Source organism: Elgaria multicarinata, chromosome 6 (assembly GCF_023053635.1).
Source record: "Elgaria multicarinata webbii isolate HBS135686 ecotype San Diego chromosome 6, rElgMul1.1.pri, whole genome shotgun sequence".
Taxonomy (NCBI): Eukaryota; Metazoa; Chordata; class Lepidosauria; order Squamata; family Anguidae; genus Elgaria; species Elgaria multicarinata.
Genome location: NC_086176.1, coordinates 86285654 through 86309519, shown reverse-complemented (window position 1 = coordinate 86309519; position 23866 = coordinate 86285654). Strand labels below are relative to the sequence as shown.

Sequence of the window (23866 nt, the reverse complement as noted above, 5' to 3'; positions counted from 1 at the left end):
CCAGCAAACCCATGTGACTTCCTGATAGAACGAGTAGCATTGATCAGAAACTGTGAAGTCATTTTCAAGGTTTTTCTCTGGGATCCGGTATTTTTTTAAAATGCCTTTTAGATATAAGCTGGCCACTCTCAGTGATTCTGTATTCTACATTAAAGCTCAATCCATCAAGGAGAGTCGCCTTTGGAGACTGCATGTGAATGCAGGCACAATAACTCACCCAGTGCACATCTGCATATTGTAATGTGCATCTTTGTGAGATGGAGTTAGGTATCACTACCTGCAATACATGATATTTCTGAGAATATGCATTGCAATGTAGATGAAAAGGTGTATCTTCATACACTTTCTCACACTACAAGTTATGTGTAAGGACATCTGTACATTAAGAGGAAATTGGGTTGCTTGCCTGAGGCTTTGTGCTTCCTGGTTCTTTGCCACGATTGTTATGGGATGCATTGCACGAGAGGAGAGGGGTGACCACATGCTTTGAATTAAATATTTCCCATCCCTTCACTTCTATTGAAACAGCTCATCTAGTGGGGGAAGATCCCATTTTCCCTTAGATATTACCACATTAAAGTGATTCTTTTCATAACAGGATTTCCAGGGGATACCATGGGAGACCTGGTCATTCACAATGTCTTGTAATGGATCCGAAAACTTCTGTGAGTGGTCAATCACAAGCGTGCAATACCTGCGAGAGTGCCTTCTCCCTTATCAACTTGCCCAGTCACTGAGGTGATCAGAGAGCATGTTCCCGATGGTTCCACATGGACCTATGGCCTGATTGGAGCCCACCCGGATAAGAGCCTTCAGTGTGGTGGCCCCCTTTCTTTAGGCAGGCACCAACCTCTTGAGACCAGGCAGGCACCAACATTGTACTGTTTCAGGCACCTCCTGAAAACAACTTTATTTCAGGAAGCCTTTTTATCTTGGTTGTGCTTTTATATTGTATTTTATATTATGGTTTTATACTGTTGTTTTATACTTGAATTGTCTTAATTTTGTAAACCGCCCAGAGAGCTTTGGCTATTGGGCGGCATAGAAATGTAATAAAATAAATAAATAAATAAATACTGGTATTCTGTTTTTAAATATGATTTTTAAAGTGTTGTTTTATTATTTTATTTTATTTATATTTTGTTGTTCACTCCAGATTCTGTCTGAGATATGGAGCAGTACGTAAATGTTGTAAATAAATAATAAAGAAACTATAGCTAGATTGGGATTATATTTTACATGTTGCAATATAATCATAATTCTATAAATATCTGGATCTTTTCCTTCTAATATTTAATGGTATATATAAAGATCCAGAAGAGAATCATTGTTCCCAAACCATAAACAATCAACATGCATGTTTCTTTCCTTGATCTTTGTTAGGGGGCAGATCTAGCAGGTTTTTTGCCTGAAGAATTAATGATCATCTTGCAAGCTGCTGATGGAATAGGCTGCACCACATTCCACTATCTGTCACTGTTTAGTGTTCCACATCCAGACTTTGTTTGAACGCTTGTACTTCATTTAGAGGCATAAACTTTCCTTTAATTGGTCTAGACAAAAGTGTCTCACCGTCTCTCTTTCTGGCTTTTGTCCCATCCAGCCTGACCCACTTCATTAACTTTTTCTCTCTGAAGTTAATCCAGAATTTATAGCACCCCTGTGCCTATTCAGCATTTTCACCAATGTACCCATTCATGATATTTCTTTTAGCAGAAGCTGAACTTGGGCTCTTCACAACTCCAGGAAGCTGTTTACTTCATGCTGCTGTCTCAAAATCCTTCCCCATTCAACACCTTTTTATCACAGTGTGTCAAATTTGTTGGGCTTTTGTGTGACTATGTTGGGGCGAAGAAGAAGGTGGGGGAAGAGGAGGAGGAGGAGGAGGCAAACGTCAGTAAATATGTAAAGATCAGGGTCAACTCCAGGTTTGAAGGGGCCCTCAATAAAATGCTAGTTGGGAGGGGGCCCTCTTAAGAACATAAGAGGAACCATGGTGGATCAGACTGGGGGTCCATCTAGTCCAGCACTCTGTTCACACAATACCCAACCAGCTGTCAACCAGGGACCCACAAGCAGGACACAGGTGCAACAGCACCCTACCACCCATGTTCTCCAGCAACTGGTATATATGGGCTTACTGCCTCAGATACTGGAGGTAGCACATAGCCATCATGACTAGTAGCCATTGATAGCCTTCTCCTGCAGGAATTTATCCAACCCCTTTTTAAAGCCATCCAAATTGGTGGCCATTACTACATCTTGTGGTAGTGAATTCCATAGTTTAACTATGTGCTGTGTGAAGAAGTGCTTTTATCTTTCCTGAATCTCCCACCATTCAGCTTCACCACTATTTATTTATTTATTGCATTTATATCCCACCTTTTTTCCTCCAAGGAACCCAAGGCGGCGTACATAATCCTCCTCCTCTCCATGTTATCCTCACAACAACAACCATGTGAGGTAAGTTGGGCTGAGAGTATGTAACTGGCCCAAAGTCACCCAGTGGGTTTCCATGGCCGAATGGGGACTAGAACCCGGATCTCCCGACTCCCAGTCCAACACCTTAGCCACTACACCACACTGATCCCAATGGGTTCTAATATTATGAGAGAGGGAGTAAAATGTCTCCCTATGCCAGTGGGCCCCATACATTGCATCAGCAGTGTCAAACTCCTTTTAGCCCGAGGGCTGAATTCAATTTCAGAGAGGCTCTCGGAGGGCACATTCCAGTAGTGGGAGGGACCAAAGGCAAAAGTGGCAGGGCCCAAAATTCAAGCCTATTGCCAATAACTAAGCACTAAGAGAGACATTCCAACTTTTTAGAATTGGGATAAAAGCTGGGAAATTCCCCTCCCTCCCCTGTCTGTTACGGTGATTTTAGATTGTAAGCCATATGGCAGATTGTCTTGTTTTGTTTTGTTTTGTACAGTGCCATGAAAATTGATGGCACTTTATAAATAATAATAATATGATTGGTGGTCAAGAGAAAGAGGGCATGGCCATCTGGGTAGGGTGACCATATGGAAAGGAGGACAGGGCTGCTGTACAAATTTGTATATATGCAGCACCTGGTGAAATTCCACATCGCAACAGTTAAAGCTGCAGGAGCCCTGCCCTCTTTTGTATCTGGTCAAGAGGACAGGGCTCCTGCAGCTTTAACTGTTGTAATGAAGAGGGAATTTCACCAGGTGCTGCATGCATACAAATGACACCTGCTGAAATTCCCTTTTCTATACAACTGTTAAAGATACAGCAGCCCTGTCCTCCTTTCCATATGGTCACACTACATTTGGCTGGATTGGGATCCAGGTGGGTCAGATTTGGCCTGCAAGCCTGAGGTCAACTATCCTGTCTTACTTGGTGGTGGCAGAAACAGCAGTGCTCTAACCATCGCCAAACAAGTGAGCCTGCCATTTAAATTACCTGCAATGCCCTCAACGTAGCATCACTCCAGAACATTGAGGGAAATTTAAGTCCCAGCCACCTGGGTGCTGCTCAGAGTGCTAGAAAAATAAAAAAAACTTTAAAAATTAAGGGGCATCAGTGGTGGGCCTGCAGGGTCCTAGTGCCTCAGTAGCTGCCAGAGGGTGCAATCATATAAGGATTAAAACAGGAAATACAGAAAGAAAACTGCAATGAAATATGGCAGGAATACCAGTCTAGATGCATCTAAAGTTGGAACAAGCAGACTCATAATTGGTTCTTTAACATGTTTCCTGATTGTGTCTAGTAATCCTACATCAGTTCCCTGCATTCCAAATGTTCCCATTCATGTAAGTAGCAGCAAAGGAAGAAGAATCTGGAGGGAGGAGGAGCAGGAGACTTGGAGCTGCTGCCTTCAGCAGCTCCAGCCTCAGTGGCAGCTGGCTAGCTTGTTAATCATCTCAGAACGATAGAATTGTCTTGATATTCTTTACAAAATACCACCCTTGCTTTCTATTCAGTCTATATCTATTTGAACAACAAAGCTCTACCAATGACTAGCATTCACTGCACAGGACCAGTTAATGAAAAGTAGTGGCTAGTGACACTGATCAGAACTTCTTGACTGAAGAGTTTGCAGCAGTTTAAACTCCTTGACTACATAAGACGCAATAGAAGAGATAATGGGATCTTTGTGGTCACTATTCCTGTAAGAAAGTGTCCTCATCATTCCCTTTGGCTGTGCTGCATTCAGGCACAGCAAATTAACTATGCACTGCCCTCTTAAGTACAGTTCAGCCTCCCTCCCTGCATCTCTTCTAGGGTGGCCACTTAACACATTGCGAAAAAAAGAGGAAATGTATCACCAAGAAAGAAGGCAAAAGAGCATGCAGATTTGCATAAAATTCAAATACGCTAATATAAGACAAGAATTTGGAAAATTATTACTGCACTTACAATATATCACATCATAGCAGAGAAGATTCTGACGAAGTGACCTGTGTGCCTACTTAGAGCTTCTCTAAATGAGTTATTTATTGCATGCTTGTGATTGGCCACTCACAGTCCATTACACGACGTCATCAACATCCAAGACATCTCACCATGATATTACTCAGGAATCTCGCTTTTTAAAAGATTGGACAAAATGCAACGTTTAAAGTTATCGCTGGGATATTGAGGATCTCCCCAGTGTGCAAAATCTTTGTTGTGCTGTAATTCCATCACCAGATGGACCCTTGCCAAGAAGGGAAGTTTTCAATTCAAAATCACGTGGTCACATGTAAAGGAGGGTGTGGTGAACGTGGAAAGAGTCCAGAGGATGAAAGCCCTAGTAAGGCTGTGGGATTTTTCCTACGTATAGAGAAGCTCTGCTGTCCAGGTGCTAATTGGTGGTGGACAACTTCAAGATTCCTTCTTAGGGATGTTTTATCTTTAAACTGGGGTTGGACTGGGCAGCCCTTCAAATAGAGGACTGTCCTCTGTAAAGAAGGACACATGACCCCCCCCCCCACTCTCTTACCTTGGTGGCCATATTTATTTATTTAAAACATTTATATCCCGCCCTATATCATTAAGATCTCAAAGCGGCGTACAGATGAAAACATACAGTATAAAACAATAAATATGCACAGTTAAAAACAAATTAAACCATGATCCAAGATAAAACAATATATAATTTAAAAGCAGTTAAAACAGTTAAAACAATGTGCCAGTGAGTTTAACCCTCAAAGGCATATGTCCTCTTTTACAGAGGGCAGCCCTGTTTAAAGGGCTGCCAGAAGACCGTCCTGTATTGAAGGGCTGTCCTGTCCAATTCCAGTTCAAAGATGACGAACCGACTGTTGGCACCTGGACAGGCAGGCACACAGGTTATTTGGTCACAGTCTTCCCCACTATGGTGGAATTTACTGTATTTCTATTTAAACTATAATTATTTCTAAATTCGCATTTTAATGCAAATTTGCAAATCATCATATGCAAAGTGTGTGTGTGTGTGTGTGTGTGTGTGTGTGTGTGATGCATTTTCTCTTTTTTGCCCATTCATAAACGTCATCGTATTTGGAAGAAACCCTGGTATTCTCCACGGAATTTTATTTTGATATGAAGTTAAACACAGAACCAACAAGACAGTAGAACACATAACAAGATTATGGGGAGAGCGATCCTATAGCTCGTAGACAGAGTCTGGGGGTGGGGGCAGGAGCATAGGATAGTTTGGATTCCTGGATCCGAGGTCAGAGATACCGCTCCAACCTTGGCCCCAGGAAACTGAGCTCCGCCCCCACCCCTCCCTACGCAAAAGTGAGCTCAGAAGGAAAGGAAAGGAGGCATTCCCAGGGGAGGCGAGGAGACTGAGGAGGCCAGCTTATGCCATATCCAGAGGCCTTGCCTGCCATCTTCCCTCCACCTCCTAACACCTCAGCTAGATAGGTAAAAATGCCGGTCTTGCTAAAATGCATAGAAGGGGGAATGTAGCAGCGAAGATGGCCTCTGCTGCTCCTCCCGCTCTACATTGTATGGTCATAAGCCTCCAAGTTCAGAGGTTTATGACCGTCCAAGTGAGCAAAATCATTCATGTCTGTATTATTTGCTGAACATCTTAAGATACAAAATATGCCTGCCTTGCAAAGTTGGATAGCCATCCATCTGCATTATTCTAAGGAAGTGATGCTTCAGTTAAAATAAAAGGCTACAGGGGATGTTTAATCCAATTATAAACCAGAGTGCTGTTGCTTGAACAAGCCCAAAGTTTGGCCTGTTTTAGAGTCCCAAAATAAAACAAGAAGAAAGGAAGAAAGAGGAATAAAAGCCACATTTATAAACAAACATGTGGAAGCATCCTACCCCTACACTGCCTCACTTCTATCCCCACAATACACTAGTATTGTAAGAACTCTGGCTTAACTAAAATAATTATTAACCAGGTACAGTCATAGCAGCAAATCTTCACACTTTTTAAATGCGGCGCTTACTGCTGAACAGATTGCCTGGACCTGCTGCAATCGATCAGTGTCTCATGCTTCACTGGCATGTCTTCTGCATTTTATTTTGAATGAAGCAAACTTCCCAGTGTAGGACAATATGAGGTTAGCCAGCCTTGGCTCTGGCAGAGGGAAGCAACGAAAAGTCGGAGCAATTTCCCTCAAAATCAGGATTGCAACCAGGTCAGTGATTGAGCTTCAGGTTAGGCTATGGAAACCATAGAATCAGAGAGCCCTAAGAGATCAAGGGGTCATCTTGTCCGACACCCTGTCAAAAAGCAAGAGCAAACCCATAACATTTGTGATTCTATGACTTGTCATCTTCATGTTATGGGAGACAGCCCTATTCTGCACAGAAGAGGGCAGAAGAACCATGCTATTGCAAGTGTAGAGTTCTGTACAATCAGAACCCTTGAGCATGGAATTGAATCGCATGGGAGCCAGAGACTGGGGCCAGTGCTATGCATAACACCAGAGCAGTAGTGTAGTGGTAAATTTGAAAGTGCAGGAACTCATCATGACAGTCCCCATAGCCACGGCCCAAAGAGAATCCAAAATTGCATGTAGCTGTGTTGATTTATATTTATATGTGTGTGTGTGTGCATATAATATAGTTGTGCATGGGTGTCATGCTCCTGCTGGAGGGATCCTCCTTCTCTTCAGAAAAGCTAGAGTTTCCTGAGACAAATGAAGCCATCTTGCCACCTCTGTCAGGAGACATGGGGGAGCCTGGGCCCTCAGGAGAACGGAGGCCCCTGCCAGAAGAACAGAGCTCTGCTTCCGAAGCAGAAGCTGAGCATCCACCCAGTCCCAGAGGATGGCATCACCTTAAAAGGTTGATCCATAGGGCTCCTTTAAGACAAAGTACCTGAGCCCAAGGAAGAACTCAGGAGAAAGGATTGTATTATATGGCAGCTGAGCCATGGGTGGGGCTCAGGAGGCCATGGGAATATAAACCTGCATTTTTGGCTGGACTAAATAATACCAGTTCTTAGCTCCAACTTTTTGTATCCTCTTTATTATTTATCCTGGATTTCTGCCTAATTCTGATATTATACTTGCATGCTATACTGTGTGCTTGACCTTGGCTATGCTCCGGCTTATCTCTGGAAAATCCTTGTTTGGAGGTAAAAACTCTGCTTCACTCTTGGCTGCTTAATTGATTCCTGCATTGCAAATGTGTATGTGTGCATTTGCATAGTAAGGAGTTGAACAAGACAATGAGATAGCTCACAACACTATACTGCTGCTGGGAAAATCCACTTCCTTGCTCACAACCCCAGCTAATGTGAGGATTGCAGCTAAACTCGGAGGGAACAGGGAAGCCCATCCAAACCTTAGGGTGGGTGGCAAATGACATGATCCCCCCTGCTAATCAAAAAGTCCCACTGGTTGAAACATGTGAGCTCTGGCAGGGCCTGCAGCATAGGGAGGGAAAGGATCAAAAATGGAAAGGCTGATTTTGACAGCCCTTTCCCCCATCTCCCATAAAATAGGAGAAGGCTTGAGGGCAGGTGGAGACGAACTCCTAGTGGATGCAATCAAATATTGGTAAGTGCCTATAGTAAGGCATATTCAGGGGCACTGAGGGCAGCAAAAAAACAATACTTTGCTGCCACTATTAAATCTTCAATTTGCCACCCAGCGGAGCTTTTTAGAGTTGTCCGAGGGCTATTACATGCTGGTCCCAAGGACACGGTAGAATCATCTGAGGCCCGCTATAATGAATTTGCTAGGTACTTCCAGAATAAAATCTTTTGCATCCGCCAGGACTTAGACTCCAGTGTTATAGCAGGTGAATCTAGTGAGGTGTCCAGAGTACAGTCTTGTCCTGTAATCTTGGATGAGTTTCAGTTGGTACAGCTCGAGGATGTGGACAAGGTGCTTGGACAGGTCCGCGCAACCACCTCTGTACTGGATCCTTGCCCCTCTTGGCTAATAAAAGCTAGTAGGGATGGAACAGCCGGCTGGGCCAAGGAGGTGATTAATGCCTCTCTACGAGAGGGAGTGGTCCCAGACCGTCTGAAAGAGGCGGTAGTGAGACCACTCCTGAAGAAAACTTCCTTGGACCCGGAAAACCTTAGTAACTACAGGCCGGTAGCAAATGTTCCATTCCTGGGCAAGGTCCTTGAGTGGGTGGTGGCGGGCCAGCTCCAGACACTCTTGGATGAGACTGATTATCTGGATCCATTTCAGTCGGGTTTCAGGCCCGGCTTTGGCACGGAAACAGCCTTGGTCGCCCTGTATGATGACCTATGTCGGGAGAAGGACAGGGGGAGTGTGACTTTGTTGATTCTCCTTGATCTCTCAGCGGCTTTCGATACCATCGACCATGGTATCCTTCTGGAGCGTCTGGCTGAGTTGGGAGTGGGGGGCACTGCATTGCAGTGGTTCCGCTCCTACTTAGCAGGACGGCTCCAAAAGGTGGTGCTTGGGGGACATTGCTCGGCCCCGTGGACTCTTCAGTATGGAGTTCCGCAGGGATCGGTCTTGTCCCCCATGCTGTTTAACATGTACATGAAACCGCTGGGTGCGGTCATCCGGAGTTTTGGAGTGCGCTGTCATCAGTATGCTGACGACACGCAGCTCTACTGCTCCTTTTCATCCTCATCAGGTGTGGCTGTGGATGTGCTGAACCGGTGCTTAGCTGCGACAATGGACTGGATGAGGACTAATAAACTGAAGCTCAATCCAGACAAGACTGAGATGCTGCTGGTGGGTGGTTCCTCTGATTGGATGGGGGGTGTTCAACCGGTTCTGGATGGGGTTGCACTCCCCCTGAAGGAGCAGGTTCGTAGCTTGGGGGTTCTCCTAGAACCATCTTTGTCACTTGAGGCTCAGGTGGCCTCGGTGGCACAGAGTGCTTTCTACCAACTTCGGTTGGTGGCCCAGCTACGCCCCTATCTGGACAGGGATAACCTAGCTTCAGTTGTCCATACTCTGGTAACTTCCAAATTAGATTACTGCAATGCCCTCTACATGGGGCAGCCTTTGAAGACGGTCCGGAAGCTGCAGCTTGTGCAAAATGCAGCGGCCAGATTGATAGCTGGAACAGGGAGGTTTGAGCATGTAACACCGATTCTGGCCCGCTTGCATTGGCTGCCTATATGTTTCCGAGCCCAATTCAAGGTGCTGGTCTTAACCTATAAAGCCCTACATGGCTTGGGACCACAATACCTGATGAAACGCCTCTCCCGACATGAACCTACCCGTACACTGCGCTCAACATCTAAGGTCCTCCTCCGAGTGCCTACTCCAAGGGAAGCTCGGAGGATGGCAACAAGGGAGAGGGCCTTTTCAGTGGTGGCCCCCCGACTGTGGAATGATCTCCCCGATGAGGCTCGCCTGGCACCAACATTGTTATCTTTTCGGCGCCAGGTCAAGACTTTTCTTTTCTCCCAGGCATTTTTAACCGCATTTTAACAGCATTTAACAACGTTGTTTGTTTTTAATGGACCCCACAATTGTTGTTTTTAAATGGATACTGTTGTTTTTATACTGTTTTTTATGTGTGTGTGTGTGTGTTGTTGTTTTTTAAATTGTATACTTTTAATGTTTACTATTTTTAAATGTTGTAAACCGCCCAGAGAGCTTCGGCTGTGGGGCGGTATATAAATGTAATTAAATAAATAAATAAATAAAAATATAGTTCTGCTCACAGAACAGTGGCTGGTACATAGACTGCAATCCTATGTGCATTTACCTGGAAGTAAGTGTCATTGAACTCAATGGGGCTGACTTTTGAGTAGACTTATATAGGATTGCACTGTGAGAGTAGTTTGGAGTGAATAGCAAGACACCTTGACTCGTCTGCTCTCATATCCCTAATTCAACTTGATCTCATCCTGAAGATGAATTTCTGGCTAGATTTTGTAAAAAGCTATAACCACTATCATTACAAGGAAGAAGCATGGGGATTGCTTGGGCGAGTTCCCAGAGACGTTTAACACATTTATCAAGTCACATTAGTCATTTCCATTAATCACATCTCCATTGGTTGCATAAGCTACACACACACACACACACACGGAATCCACTTTGCTAATTAAACTACATATAAGTAATTCAAAGCCAGAGAGAGAGGGGGAGAGAGAGAGATGATTTTAGAGAAAAGATAAAACGTACAAAAAATTGAAAGGTTTTCACTAGACAACCTTCTTACTGCAGCCGTCCCCAAGCCAGTGCCCTCTAGATGCATTGGACTACAACTTCTATCATCTTCAGCCAGCCAAATCAATTGTCAAGCTGGCTGTGGATGATAAGAGTTATAGCCCGGACACATCTGGGGGGCATCAAGTTGGGGAAGGCTGCTCATCTGTAAAGATGGCCGAACTCAAATAGCTTTGGCAGCTGAATTCCCTACCCAGTACATTTTGTGAACTGTACCCATTCTTTGTTCCATACAAAAAATGTCAATTCAACAGGTTATAGTGAAAAAGAAAAGAAAAAGTGTTCTTTGCCGACTACCCAAGACTCCCGATCTGTATAGGTGCTAGTAGCCTCAAGGCTGGATTACTGCAATGTGCTCTGTGTGGGGCTGCCCTTAAGGCCGCTCCAGAAGCTGGAGCTAGTGCAGAATGCAGCAGCTCAGTCATTGCTGGGATCTCCCATTTTTCAGCTGAAGGAACTGCACTTGCTGCCTATTTGCTACCGGAACAGGTTTAAGACTTTGGTTCTAATGTACAAAGCCTTGAACAACTTGGGACCAGAATACCTGAGAGAGTGCCTTCTCCTTTACCAGCCTGTCCAGTCTGAGGTCATCAAAGGGCATCCTATGTGTGGTTTCACATGGACCTATGGCCCAAATGGAGTCCACCCAGAGAAGAGCCTTCAGTGTGGTGGCCCCCTTTCTCTGAAACTCCCTGCTTCTGGAGATCAGGCCAGTGCCAACATTATGTTGCTTTTGGCACCACCCGAAAACATCTCTATTTCAGGAAAACTTCCTTGACTGACCAGCTACGTTTTTTATTGGCACTCTGTTTCTTTCTTTTGGGGGGGTGTTGTAATAATTTTTAACATAGTGATTTATTCTCTTGTCTTTTATTGTTCACCAGTCTGGAACCTGTCTGGATGTGGAAGAGTATATAAATGTTGAAAATAAATAAGAAAAAATAAGATAATAAATGAAGTGGGGGCCTGTTCTTGGGAGAAAACACAAACACAATACCATTTATGGTCAGAAGTGAAAAAGACCCTTTCCCACAGAGGAAGTGAACTGCTTAGACCATAGAAAAATGCTTACTTCTGCTCACATAATGAAGACCAAACCTGAAGCTCTAAGCATGGACGACAAATATTTCCTGAAGAACTTTCCCAGTCCTATATCTACTTGGCAACATTTGAATGTTAAAGTTATTGTTTTATTGTTATGTAACCATTGTACCAATCCTTAAGTGATCTATGAAACTGTCGGAGGGTGGGCTGAGAAGCAGCACAGCTAGAATTTAGCCATGGCACTGCAGTGTGGGGTAGTGGCTAAAGTGTCAGACTGGGAGTTGGGAGAACCAGGTTCTAGTCCCCAGCTGCCCATGGAAACTCACTGGATGACTTTGGGCCAGTCACAGACTCCCAGCCCAATCTACCTCACAGGGTTGTTGTTGTGAGGATAAAATGGAAAGGACGAGGAGGATTATGTATGCCACCTTGGGTTCCTTGGAGGGAAAAATGGTGGGGTATAAATGTAAGAAATAATAATAATAAATAATATTAAAAAGGAGACATCCACAGTAACCAGTAGCATAAATATCGGAAGAACCACAGAACACGCCACCCAACAGTGTTACTGTGCATTAATCGGCGTTACAGAATGCTGTGAGGATTAAGAGATCATAAAGTGTTCTGCCCAAAAAGAAGTACAACAGAAACAAAGAGCAGTGGGCTGAAGTTGACTGAATCTTATCTGTGCTGCCTTGCACCCAAATTTAATGTGGAGCTTTTACAAAAGTGTTTTTAATAAAAGCTGCTTCACAGCTGTGATGTCAAACTTAATTATCTTTGCACAGTGTTCTTATGTGCAATCTCGCTGCAGTGTAGCACACTATATTGTAAACCACAAAGCGCTCTGCCATCTTTGCACAGAGCCCTGTAGCATCTTCATTTACTGCTGGATGAGCTTTCAGAGGCAAAAAACTCCATTCTTTGAAGGATGAACGGGACAAAGAAGGCAGCAGGTAGATATAAATAAGGACAAAGGTACATTAAAAGAAGAAAAATCTTTATCCTGCAATCCTGTGAACACTTGGGAGTTAAGACCCAGTGTTTTCAGTGGGAGTTATTTCTAAGTAAATGAACATGATGTTAAATGTTATCTTTACATCATGATCCTATGTATATTTACTTCGAAGTTGGTCCCCTGCTGTCGAGTTCCAACTAAGTGGATCCAAATAAATAAGTTAGGGCCACCATCTTTGTTGTTCCCCATATGTGTGCCAGACTGCAGTATAGCAGCCTGATCCACTATTTAAATTGCCCCTAGGCTTGCTAACATTGGTCGGAAGGATGAAGTAGAAAACATGCAGACTTCATGATCTAGAGCAGGAGTAGGGAACATGTGGTTTTCCAGATGTTAGTGAGCTACAACTCCCATAATCCCTCAGTAATGACCAGGCTGGATGGAACTGATGATGAACTGGAGTCCAACGGTATCTGGAGTGCCACATTTTCCACAGCTCTGGTCTTTTTCTCTCCCCCCCTTTTTATCATGAAATTTTATTTTATTTTATTTTGAAATAAGGTTAACAAAATAAAGGGAGGAGGAAGAGGAAGAGGAAGAAGAAGTACATCATCATCATCACCACCACCACATGGGGACACTTAATGGGCCTGTTCAGACAACATGCTAAGCCATGGTTAGGCCACTAACCCTTTAGCAGCAAACGTTTAGAGAGCACATTTAAACCATGGTTGTATAGCCACTATGGTTAGGAATGGTTCACATGACATACTAAGTCATAATGTTTAGCTCAAAATGTTTAACCACTGTGTCTTCTGAACACAGTTCATACCCCAAACGAACGGGGTAAATTGCTGCTGGGAGAGCAAACTTTTGCTGCCATTTTCTGTGTTCCTCCAAAGCACCTTGACTCCAGAAGATTTCATTTTGCCTGAAAGGGTGAGCTATTAAGAAACTAGCTACACAGGGAAAATCAAGGTGTACTTGAAGTTTCCAGTTCAAATTCTCTTTTGGCGTGGATGGAGGGTGATCTCCATCCATTATTCAGCTATCATGTGACTTCCTGAGAAGATAAACACCAAACCTTCTTCCGGTCCTAATTCAATCAAACCACACTATACTTCCTATTTAAATGAAAAATGGGAGTTCTTAGAAGTAAAAGGTAAAGTATCAGAAGTACTCTATACCCTACTAGTAGCATACATTCTATTATTTTGTTAAACAAATATGGAATAATGATCTTTTTGTGTGCCTTCCAAGAACCACCCCATTCTCTTGCAGTTGTTTTGTCACCCAAACCTAAAACTGGTCTAGGAATCCCTGGGTTTCGCTTCATTCTTTTTGTAGTCTCTCTTTCCCTTCCCCTGAACTGCCCCCTCCCTTACATTTGTGAGTTTCCAACTGGGTGTTAGCCATGCACCTTTGAATCAACATGCTCTTCTCCAGTTACCTGACAGAGAAATAGTGAGGGACTCTCCCTTCTTTTACTCTCCTCTCCCGCTTTCTTCAAAACCCATCGCAATCCTTTCTTCCCTCCCCTTTCTCATCAGAAGCCAAAAGCCACTCCCCTCACCCCACAATCCCTCTCTCTCCTGCTGTCTCTCCCCTCGTCTGGAAAGGCTCTTGTAATCAATGATTTTGTCATTTGCTATATTTTATCTATAAACTTCATTTTCAGGAAGCATTCCAATCTTGTTTCTCTTGCCTCTCCAGGGATGTCTCCCAAGCGCACTCCACTTCACAGACTAACTTTATCTCAGTTATGTATACTTAGGGTGACCATATGAAAAGAAGAACAGGGCTCATGTATTTTTAACAGTTGGATTGAATAGGGAATTTCAGCAGGTGTCATTTGTATGCATACATCACCTGGTGAAATTCCTTCATCACAACAGTTAAAGCTGCAGGAGCCCTGCCCTCTTTAGTATCTGGTCACTCTAGTATAGCTCCTGCAGCTTTAATGGTTGTGATGAAGAGGGGATTTCACCTGGTGCTGTATGCATACAAATGAAACCTGCTGAAATTCCCTTTTCAATACAACTGTTAAAGATACAGGAGCCCTGTCCTCCTTTTCATATGACCAGCCTACTAAAAGGTGCTAGCTTGAACCAGCTTTACCAGACAGGCAATGGCTGGTCCCCCAGTAGAATAAAGTCAGTGTTCCATTGGGAAATGGTTCCTCAGTACACGTTCCCCCCGTCATTTATATTCCAAAAGTGTTATTCCCTGTACACAGAAAAAGTAGTCTGCAGACATACTTAGAGACACATTGTCCCAACCATGTGTGGTAACAGGAAAAATGGTTCATTCCGGTAGATTAGAGGACAATTTTAATATCCATCCTATAGCAGTATCAGGAGAAGGTCCTGAGCCAAAGTAGTAAGATTTAAGCAGAGGCTGGATTGCCATCTGTCAAAGATGCTGTAGTGGCATCCAGCATTGTAGTTCTTGCATCGAACAGGGGGTTGGACCACATGACCTTCGAAGCCCCATCCAACTCTATGATTCTATATTACAAGTCCTCAATTCCAGCAATCAAGGTCACACTGATTTCAGTGCTAATTTTTATATGCAATCAGAAATGACGGAGCCTTATTTCTAAAAAGTGGAACAGGGTCAGGGAACCAACATGGTAAGTAAAGGGTTCCCCCATCTTCCCTATCATGGTTAATGCTTGGCACCTATATTATATGCTTTTAGACGCATATATATTATATGCTTTTTATTCTCCCTGCATTTTAACAGTCTATAAATAAATTTTAACTTGGTGTTTTAAATTTGTAATTTTGCATTGCTGCTGTTTTTATCTGGTCGAGCTTTTATATTGTATTTTATATTATGGTTTAAATACTGTTGTTTTATACTTTGAATGGTTTTAATTTTTGTGAACCGCCCAGAGAGCTCCGGCTATTGGGTGGTATAGAAATGTAATAAATAAATAGAGCCTAGGTTTGTGGTTGAGATCTCTTTGACCATTTTTTTCCATATGTGTGGCCCTCCAGATGTTTTAGGTCTACAACTCCCATCATGCCTCCCCATTGGCTTCACTAGCAGGACCGATGGGAGTTGTAGGCCAAAACATCTGGAGAGCCACAAATTGCCCAACCCTGTTATATATTTTTCTGTCATCTTTTCCTTCCCAAATGCTGTTCTTCCTTACAATGCAAAGGTTGTCTTATATTTAGATCTACTCTGTCCAGCTGTTGTAGAGCCAAAATAGCTAATTGTCCCATTTTTAGGACAACTTGCTAGATGAACTGAACAAATCCTGCATAAGATACATAGAAGTAAATGGCCTGCAGTCTCCAAACTCAGTCACAAAACCACCCCCATTTCCTTTCCGAAAAGCAAATTGATCCCTAGAGTTTGAAGTTCTCCCACACCATTCGTCGCACGGAGTGATATGTTATGTTTAGCAGAACAAATTAAAGGCCTGTTTTCAGGACTCGGCCACTTTACCCTCTCTCTCACTTGCTCACTCACACGTTGTACCCCTAGAGTAACCAAGATTGATATATAGAATGACGTGCCAGCTTGGAAGGGAGGGGCAGGAGGGCATGCCAATCTAACTGGCACAACGCAGGATCCTTAAATAGAAAATGCCTTTGGTGCACAGCCCAGGCTCTTTCGGAATCACAACCAGCTGCATTCAGACTTCCACTCGTTCTTAAAACTTGCATTTCCTTTGATGCCACCCTAGATTTGCACAACAACACTTCTCCCTTTTTAGTTTCCCAGACCTCCCAGACACTGTGCTTGCTTGCTTTTGAAGCTATAATACCTGCGCGTAAGCTGTTGTTCTTGGGGTCCCTCTTCATCCTCATCCTCCTCATCTTCCACGGAGACATCAGGTGATCCATCATACTCTGAGTTGCAGTCAGTCTCCATTTTATCCCCAGGTCAGTCCCCTTGCTGTGTTTTCTCCCCTCTATTCAATGGTCTCCAGGGCTGCCTGAAGCAAACTGTCATCCAAAGCAACTCAGCTCTCCTGACTCAGGGAGGTCTTTAAATAGAGCAAGGGAAAGTTGAAATATCAAACTGCTGCTGCCACCTTGGACTTGCTGCTGGGTCCTAACACCGCCTTGTTTCTAGTCTCAGTATACAGTCAATATGACATGAGGCCTTGAACTTAGTGCGCTCTCTCTCTCTCTCTCTCTCTCACTCACTCACTCACTCACTCACACACACACACACACTTTATTAAACTTTATTGTTCAGCCATGGCTCAACAAACTGAATGAGGCCAATCACCCTGAAAGCTTGCTGACTCACTCTCCTTTAGCCTTCACAGGTAATCTTAGTTTTACCTATTTGGTGGTTGTTGGTGAGATGCAGGAAGCAACTAAAACTGGAGTTAACAGTTGCTAGGCTATAGCGTTGAGGAAAAGACAGGCTTCTACTTTTCTGGCATCCTCAGATTCCTACACCCTCAGGGGTAAAAGTATAATTGCTTCAGATCAGCTCTATTTGGGAGCTCAGTTAGCTCTTTTTACAACCTACACCTGAGAAGGCGGCAAACTTTTGTCTCACCTCCAGCGAAGTTACTCTTGAAATTTGTTTTGGTATCATTACGAAACTAACAGCTGCAGAAGATGAACTTATCACCTGAAGCAGTGGGGTTTCCTGGAGCAGATTGCACCAGCAATCCAAGTATGGAATTCATTTCTTCTTGCTTTCTAAGCACACTTCAATCTAGTGTGACCACTAGATGCCCCAGATAGTTGTGTCACATTTCTTTAGATTTTGCACTAAATTCCATGCTAACAGGGATGGGCAACATGCGGCCCCAGGTGCCCTCCAAAATTGTTGTTGTTGATGATGATGATGATATAGCTTTAAAAGGTGTCCGGAGAAGCCATTTTCATTCCATTTTGACACGTTTAGTGCTCCTTAGCTACTATGGAGCACCAAAAGTGCAAAAATTAACTTGCAAACAAGCTAATGACTTGCAGTGACTACGAAGTCTACCTCTGCCAGGGCCAGTACTTTGAGTACAGGCTGAAACATAGAACAGGATCATATACAGATTTGTATTTTGGTGTGGCTCCTACATAGCTTATGTCCCAGAGCAGGTTTACCCCTATTACTCCAGGCTTCTCTTCAGTTATATGCGCTACAGCCAACTGAGACTGGTAGTTTCAATTTGACTGCTCCCTTCTGGCTTAGGTACAACCCTGGTCAGAAATATCTGCTACTGGTGGTTGCTTCTGGGTTACCACCAATGCACCATGATGCCCCCGCTTTGCTCTTCCTGGAGAACCAACAGAAAAGGATGATACAAGATCTGGACCGGAGAAAAGAAAATCAAACTGCTGAGAAGAGAAGCAGCATTTGAGCCATATCCCCTAGTCAGGTAGGTTGTGTAACACAAGGACCACCATTTCTGCTGTCACCTGTACCCACCTCTTCATTGAAGAGCATGGGCTCCTCCATCTGCAGTTCTTTTTGTGTCGGCAACACTTTTATCTAGGGAAAGCCAACAATGGAGGCCAAACACTACAGGACTTAGGAAGTAGCTAGCACTGCCCACATGACCGGCAATTGTGTAAAAGCAATCTTTTTCGGTGTGGAAATCCTCAAGGAAGTTGTGTGTACACCCTAGTAGATGCTGCAATCCCTGTTCCAGAGAAGCAGAGTTCCAAAGCTATGTAAATATATGGGATGTTTACTTGGCTTTGGAATATATAGCACCTTTAAAAAAACAGTCGGTTGTTGCTATTCACATTATATATTAAGAAAAGGGGCTCTCGGAAGTCTAGATACTCATTCCTAGAGAAACACACACAAACTATGTTCTCTCTTTGTATGTGGCCCATTAAGATAAACTGCATGTTGTAATTCAAGTAGCAAGGTCCTTGGTACCACAAGACTAGAGAAAATCCTGATTTCTGGACTGAGTCCAAGGAAATAACTCAACAATGAACATATTATTAGAGTGCTCATTGCCCCTTATTCGTAGAAAGGCGGGCCCATTCTATGAAATTGTGTTCGCAGCCACTTGGTGCAATATTGTTTGAATGCAGCAGCACTTCTGACTGAGGTGTAAATAAATTTATGAGCTCTAAACCAGCTTTCCTGGAGTAACAGGATTACCTAGAAAACCTGCCACACCAGCTAACAGCATTGGTGTTGCACAAGAGGTCTCTTAGAGCTCATCTACACCAAGCAGGATATTCCACTATGAAAGTGGTATATAAAAGACAGGAGCCACACCACTGCTTTATAGCAGTATTGAAGTACACTGACAACTGTTGGGGCCCATGACACATCTAAACCAAACTGGATATAGCACTATGAAAGTGGTATGAAAGCAGCATATGGTCTGTGTCAGGGGTCCCAACAGTCGTCAGTGCACTTCAGTACCACTATAAAGCAGTAATGTGGCTCCTGCCTTTTATGTACTACTTTCATTGTGCAATATTTGCTTGGTGTAGATGAGCCCATATGCTAGTCCATTTTAGGTTACGGTAATACTCGTGCTACACTGGATACTGCCCTCTGCTTCTACACACCACTTCATTTATAAATAAAGTCTAATCTAGAAACCCTACTACAACCAGGCACTCAGGTTTAAATTCATGTTATTGATGCAGCATAATTACTGCCAGGAAACCACTTCCCTGTACCTGAACTCCATGTTGTGTCAATTGTGGATTTGCAAGTATCAATCATGAGTCACCTGGATTACCTGGTCACTTTTCAGGTCAGTACCATGCTTGAGGCTATAAACCAGTGGTTCTCAACCTTTTTTGCTCCATTCCCCCCTTTCAGCATTGTTCAGAATATAATTCCCTCCTTCCCAAGATAGTCTAACTCAAAAGGTGTATTCCAATATTATGCATATAATATTGAAAATCTTTTATTTTTTTCTATATTCGTCCCATTTAAAGGGGCAACACAAAGCATGGCCCTTTTACATTCTCAGCTCCCATGCTTCGCGTTGCCCTTTAAATGGGAAGCTTGAAACTTCCAGGATTGGGAGGGAGGGAAGAGAGTAAAGGCCTGGCTTTTGTAAATGACATGACACTTTTCTGGGACGTTTTTAATAACATGTGTAGGAAGACATAATCTACAGGACATCATACTTTGCTGAATAGTGGTCCCAATCCCGCCCCCCCCCCGGCCGGGAACCCTGGAATTCCCCCCTTGTTGAGAACCCATGCTATAAACTATATGATCTGAGTGACTCCTGTCATTGGGATATGCAATCTAGTGCCAATGCATCAAGAAGCTGAGATTAAGATGTGTGTGTTTGTCTATATGTAATATGTCAATAGGTTTGTCAACAGATCTTTGAACACAATTGTAAGTTATCATGGTTACCTTACAAAGTCTAGTGTGCAAGACTAAAAAACTTTAAATTCAAATTATTTCTAAAAGTAACTACTTTGGTTGTTAAAGCATTTTTCATAATATTACTAGGCAAACCCCCCAAAAGACCCAAGCAGCTAACTGGAAGAAAAAGATGACATATACAAAAAGTAGTTTTATTTCAATACAGAAACTTTATTCCACTTAACACAATAAAAATATTAAACTTAAAGAGAAAAGATGAGTTTGACATCAGTGAAAAATAACATCTGTTAACATATGTCTCGGTCTGCAATAAATATGAGGCACAAAGTGTGCTACAGCAGATCTAAATGAAGTCTCATACTTCTTGAAAAAAAAGTTAAAATTTAAGATTTTTAAAATCCCAATTTATATTAGCAGCTGACCAATTTACAAATATTTACACACACAAAAGGAACAGAAATTAAAAAAAAACTTGGCTTACTGTAGCAGCTATTTTTAGCAGTCATCACTACTACTTTATCTGTAAGGAAAAGAAACTGTAGGAAATGGCCTCACCCAGGGTGGGACCACATCTTACAACAAAGCAGAGGGGTGTGAGGAAATGCAAAGGAGTTACATTTCCTTACACCTACTCTGCGACAGGAACATTGGAGGATGTACAAGCATCAGTACCACCTTTGCCAAGTTTATTTTCAAACAGTACACTGGAAGTACAGTTAAGAGGAATGAGAACTCTTGCTTGGGCTTCCTTTCCACTTGCTTTAACGTACTGTTCAAAGCTGCCACTGGTCAGAAATGAGTATTAAGCACACACTCCAGAGAGTAGTTTGCCAATCAACCAGGTCTGCCATGCCTGTGCTTCAAGCTGAACACAGCCCATCAGCCACGCCTTATGTGGCATGCAAAGTGCCTAACATCCTGGGTTGTTGTTTTTTGGAGCCCTAGGAGGGCAGAACACACAGGTTTATCAAACCCCTGATGGGTTACCATAAATGGCTGATAGGCTGCATGTTACAAGCCTAACATAGATTATCCAAGTGCCTTCCTTGTAGTAGCTCTGCTGCGTAAAAATTCCAGTTAAGATTACAATTCCCAGTATTCAGAAGTTCTCAGTAGGATGGCAAACCTGTGTCCAAGTTGTGCTACTTTAGACTGAAGGTGGGATCTCACGCAACTGAATTATCCTACCAAAAAATCCATCGTCATAGAAAACTAGGTATCAGACAAAGAGGTTCCTGTCTAGCTTTCTTTTTGACATCTTTTTACATGTGGAGGGAACTGTGTCATACAGATGAATATTCTAAAGGGGTACAGCCCAGGCACAAGTTTACCAATTCATTAAGAATGAGGACAAATCAACAGCCTTATTTAGGAGTCAAGTTATTATTTTGCTATAAAGTTGCTGTTTGTTATAAGTCTATTAAAAACTGGAAAGAGCCAAAAAGAGCCAAAGTGCAGACTGCATTTAGCAGTTGTAAAGCAGGGACTACTTACTCCGAAGGAAATGTGCACCATACGCTATTCTTTAAGGTCACAGCCTGGCTATCGTACATTACAAAACTCTTCATCTTTACATTTCAATATTCAGTGTGGCTGAGTCAACCACTATATGTTAACAATAAATCACTCCCAACAGATTTGCAAAATTTTGTATTACAGCAGTCTTTTTATTGGTCACTGATTCAATCTGTTTCAGAAAGCCAGTCTTCAAATGGTTTTAATAAGTTTCATAAAGATAGCCTTTTTTTTTCTTTTCAGTTTTTACAAAATTTTCCTTAACAAAAATCTGAAAGAAAACTCTCCTCTTAAAAAAAAAAGTGCAATGGGGAAAGGAGAAAATCTGCATCCTGGGGTTTTGATAACGTCCTTTGTATATTATATTTCAGAAGGGTCCACTTAAGGAGAGAGAAGCCAATTATCTTTTCTGTATAGTTGCTCTTAAAGGTAGTATGCAGTTCAAGTCCCTCCTGTCTCTCAGTCTCTGCCATGACTATGAAATAGAACAAAATACATCATGAATACATTGGTATCTCCATATAATTAAAGCCATCATTAAAAAATTCAGAGTAACACGTGCAATCAAAATAAGATTATAGTAGTATAAATAAAGAGCAGAGTCAAGGGCTTGAATGTGCCACTGGAATTTTAAACCTTTTCCTTCTGAAAGGCAGACCTTCAGAAGGGGTGAGCAATTTATAGCCTCCAGTTGTTTTGGCCTGCAATTCCCATCATCCTTCACCATTGGCTATGGGAGTTGTAGGTCAAAATATCTGGAGGGCTACAAGTTTGCCCATCCCGGCCTTAAGGCTATGGCATTATTTTCATACCACTGAGCAAGCATAACAGAGGTTCAGAACTGTAATTAATTTGTGGTTATGTTTCAGTACCCATAGTAATATACCAAATCAACGTTGCTTATGTTTCAGTACTTTCAAGTTAGCCAGAAGATGTTATGGTTGTCTGTGAAATTAATATCTACTACTATTGGTGGTGGGGGGACGGGACCACAGCTCAGTTCAGGAGCACCAGCTTAACACAGAGCAGGTCCCAGGTTCAATCTCTGCTGTGAAAGGCCTCTGCTTGAGTCCGACAATAGGCAGGTTCCTATTTTCTACCACTTACTGAGTGCCAATAGAATGCTTGCTGCTGTACAGTACTTAAGACATTATTCAGTCTCTGTTTACTCATTCATATCAAAAAACATTTTAAAAGACAAGTCTACAAGGAACAGAATTTTAGGGAGAAATTGTAAATGACCACATGCAATTTAGTGCCTTTTGAATGACAGATGGGAAGTGACTATCATATTGAACTCAAAAATTAGGAAATGTAAAGTTTACTATGGAAATATCTGTAGACCGAACACATGTATACTAACCTATATGCCACAGATCAGAATCCCACGCTTTTGCCCTTATTATTTGAAACTGTCACCCACTGGAACCTCCACAGTCCACATGACATCAGTGGGCTTGGCCGCACCACTTGATGGCACCCTCCCTGCCCATTTGGCCTTTCTCCGTGCTGAGAGGGGAATGGAGTTCCATGCCCCTCTTGAGATGGAGAAAGGGACTCTGCCGACCAAGTCCCCAGCTTCGCACATGTCACATTGCTGCTGTTATCTCTGAGAGAAGGTAAGAGAAGGGATTCCGCCAAAGCACAGGGCTTGGAGTCGAAGCCACACACCCTGAAGACATTCAAGGATGTCTGGAAAATATATTAAAGATACTATACTCTGATCACAAAGGCATTGGCATGAGAGTAATTCTGATTTGATTACAAAGAAAGTCATGAGGTCAGGATACAAAGGATTAGGTATGCCCAGCATCATTTTTTAAAAAACTTTTCTTTGCTGTAAAGCAAACTGCTTTGAAAGCCCTCTTTGAGTCATAAGTCATTTGTCATGTGACATTGGAGCTGCTGCTTGAGATACACAAGCCTAAAATCCCAAGTTGCAGTTCTTTGGATCTCAGCCATGAGAAAAAAAGCCAAGCATTAATTACTTAGAAAAATCAATGACTCAGAAATATGCAGTAGATCTTTAAGTTTCATAGAAAAACATTTCCCCTAAACAACTGTTTATATGTAACAACTTTTCCTTAAAGCTTTATTGAATAACTGCATGTTTTACCTTCCGAAATTCATCTATGATAATGTCAAACTTCTGTTTTTCATGTACTGCTCTAGCAGTGTTTGTTCGATCAAAAGGTTCTGAAAAGGTTAAAAGAGGATTATAAGTGGCTGCAGCTTTTGCTAGGTTTTTATAGCTTATCTAAAGAAACAGTCCTATAAGTATTTATTCATGAGAAGCTCTACTGGAATCAACGAGGATATATGAAGTTTAACATCTTCAGGTTATTGGCTTTACATTTAGCGTATTTTCTTTTCCAAGAGAGGGTCAAAGTGAAGTCTCTTCCCACTGCAATTTATTATGTGGTTACATCTCTGCCCTTTGGTCTGTATGTATTTGATTCTATGAGTGTGGCCC

General features: G+C 42.6%; 2 protein-coding genes across 2 annotated transcripts in view; both read right to left on the bottom strand.

The window, feature by feature from the left end:
* The window catches only part of CMYA5 (cardiomyopathy associated 5), an 84410-nt gene extending 67837 nt beyond the window's left edge, over positions 1-16573 (bottom strand). The window contains exon 1 of the mRNA XM_063127981.1: positions 16364-16573. Coding sequence (XP_062984051.1) covers positions 16364-16470 — 107 coding nt within the window. The 5' untranslated portion in view covers positions 16471-16573. The remainder of the gene's footprint in view (positions 1-16363) is intronic.
* Positions 16574-20067: 3494 nt separating this feature from the next.
* TENT2 (terminal nucleotidyltransferase 2) overlaps positions 20068-23866 on the bottom strand; it is a 41030-nt gene continuing 37231 nt past the window's right edge. The window contains exons 14-15 of the mRNA XM_063127978.1: positions 23510-23589; positions 20068-21868 (exon numbers count right to left, since the gene is read on the bottom strand). Coding sequence (XP_062984048.1) covers positions 21794-21868; positions 23510-23589 — 155 coding nt within the window. The 3' untranslated portion in view covers positions 20068-21793. The remainder of the gene's footprint in view (positions 21869-23509; positions 23590-23866) is intronic.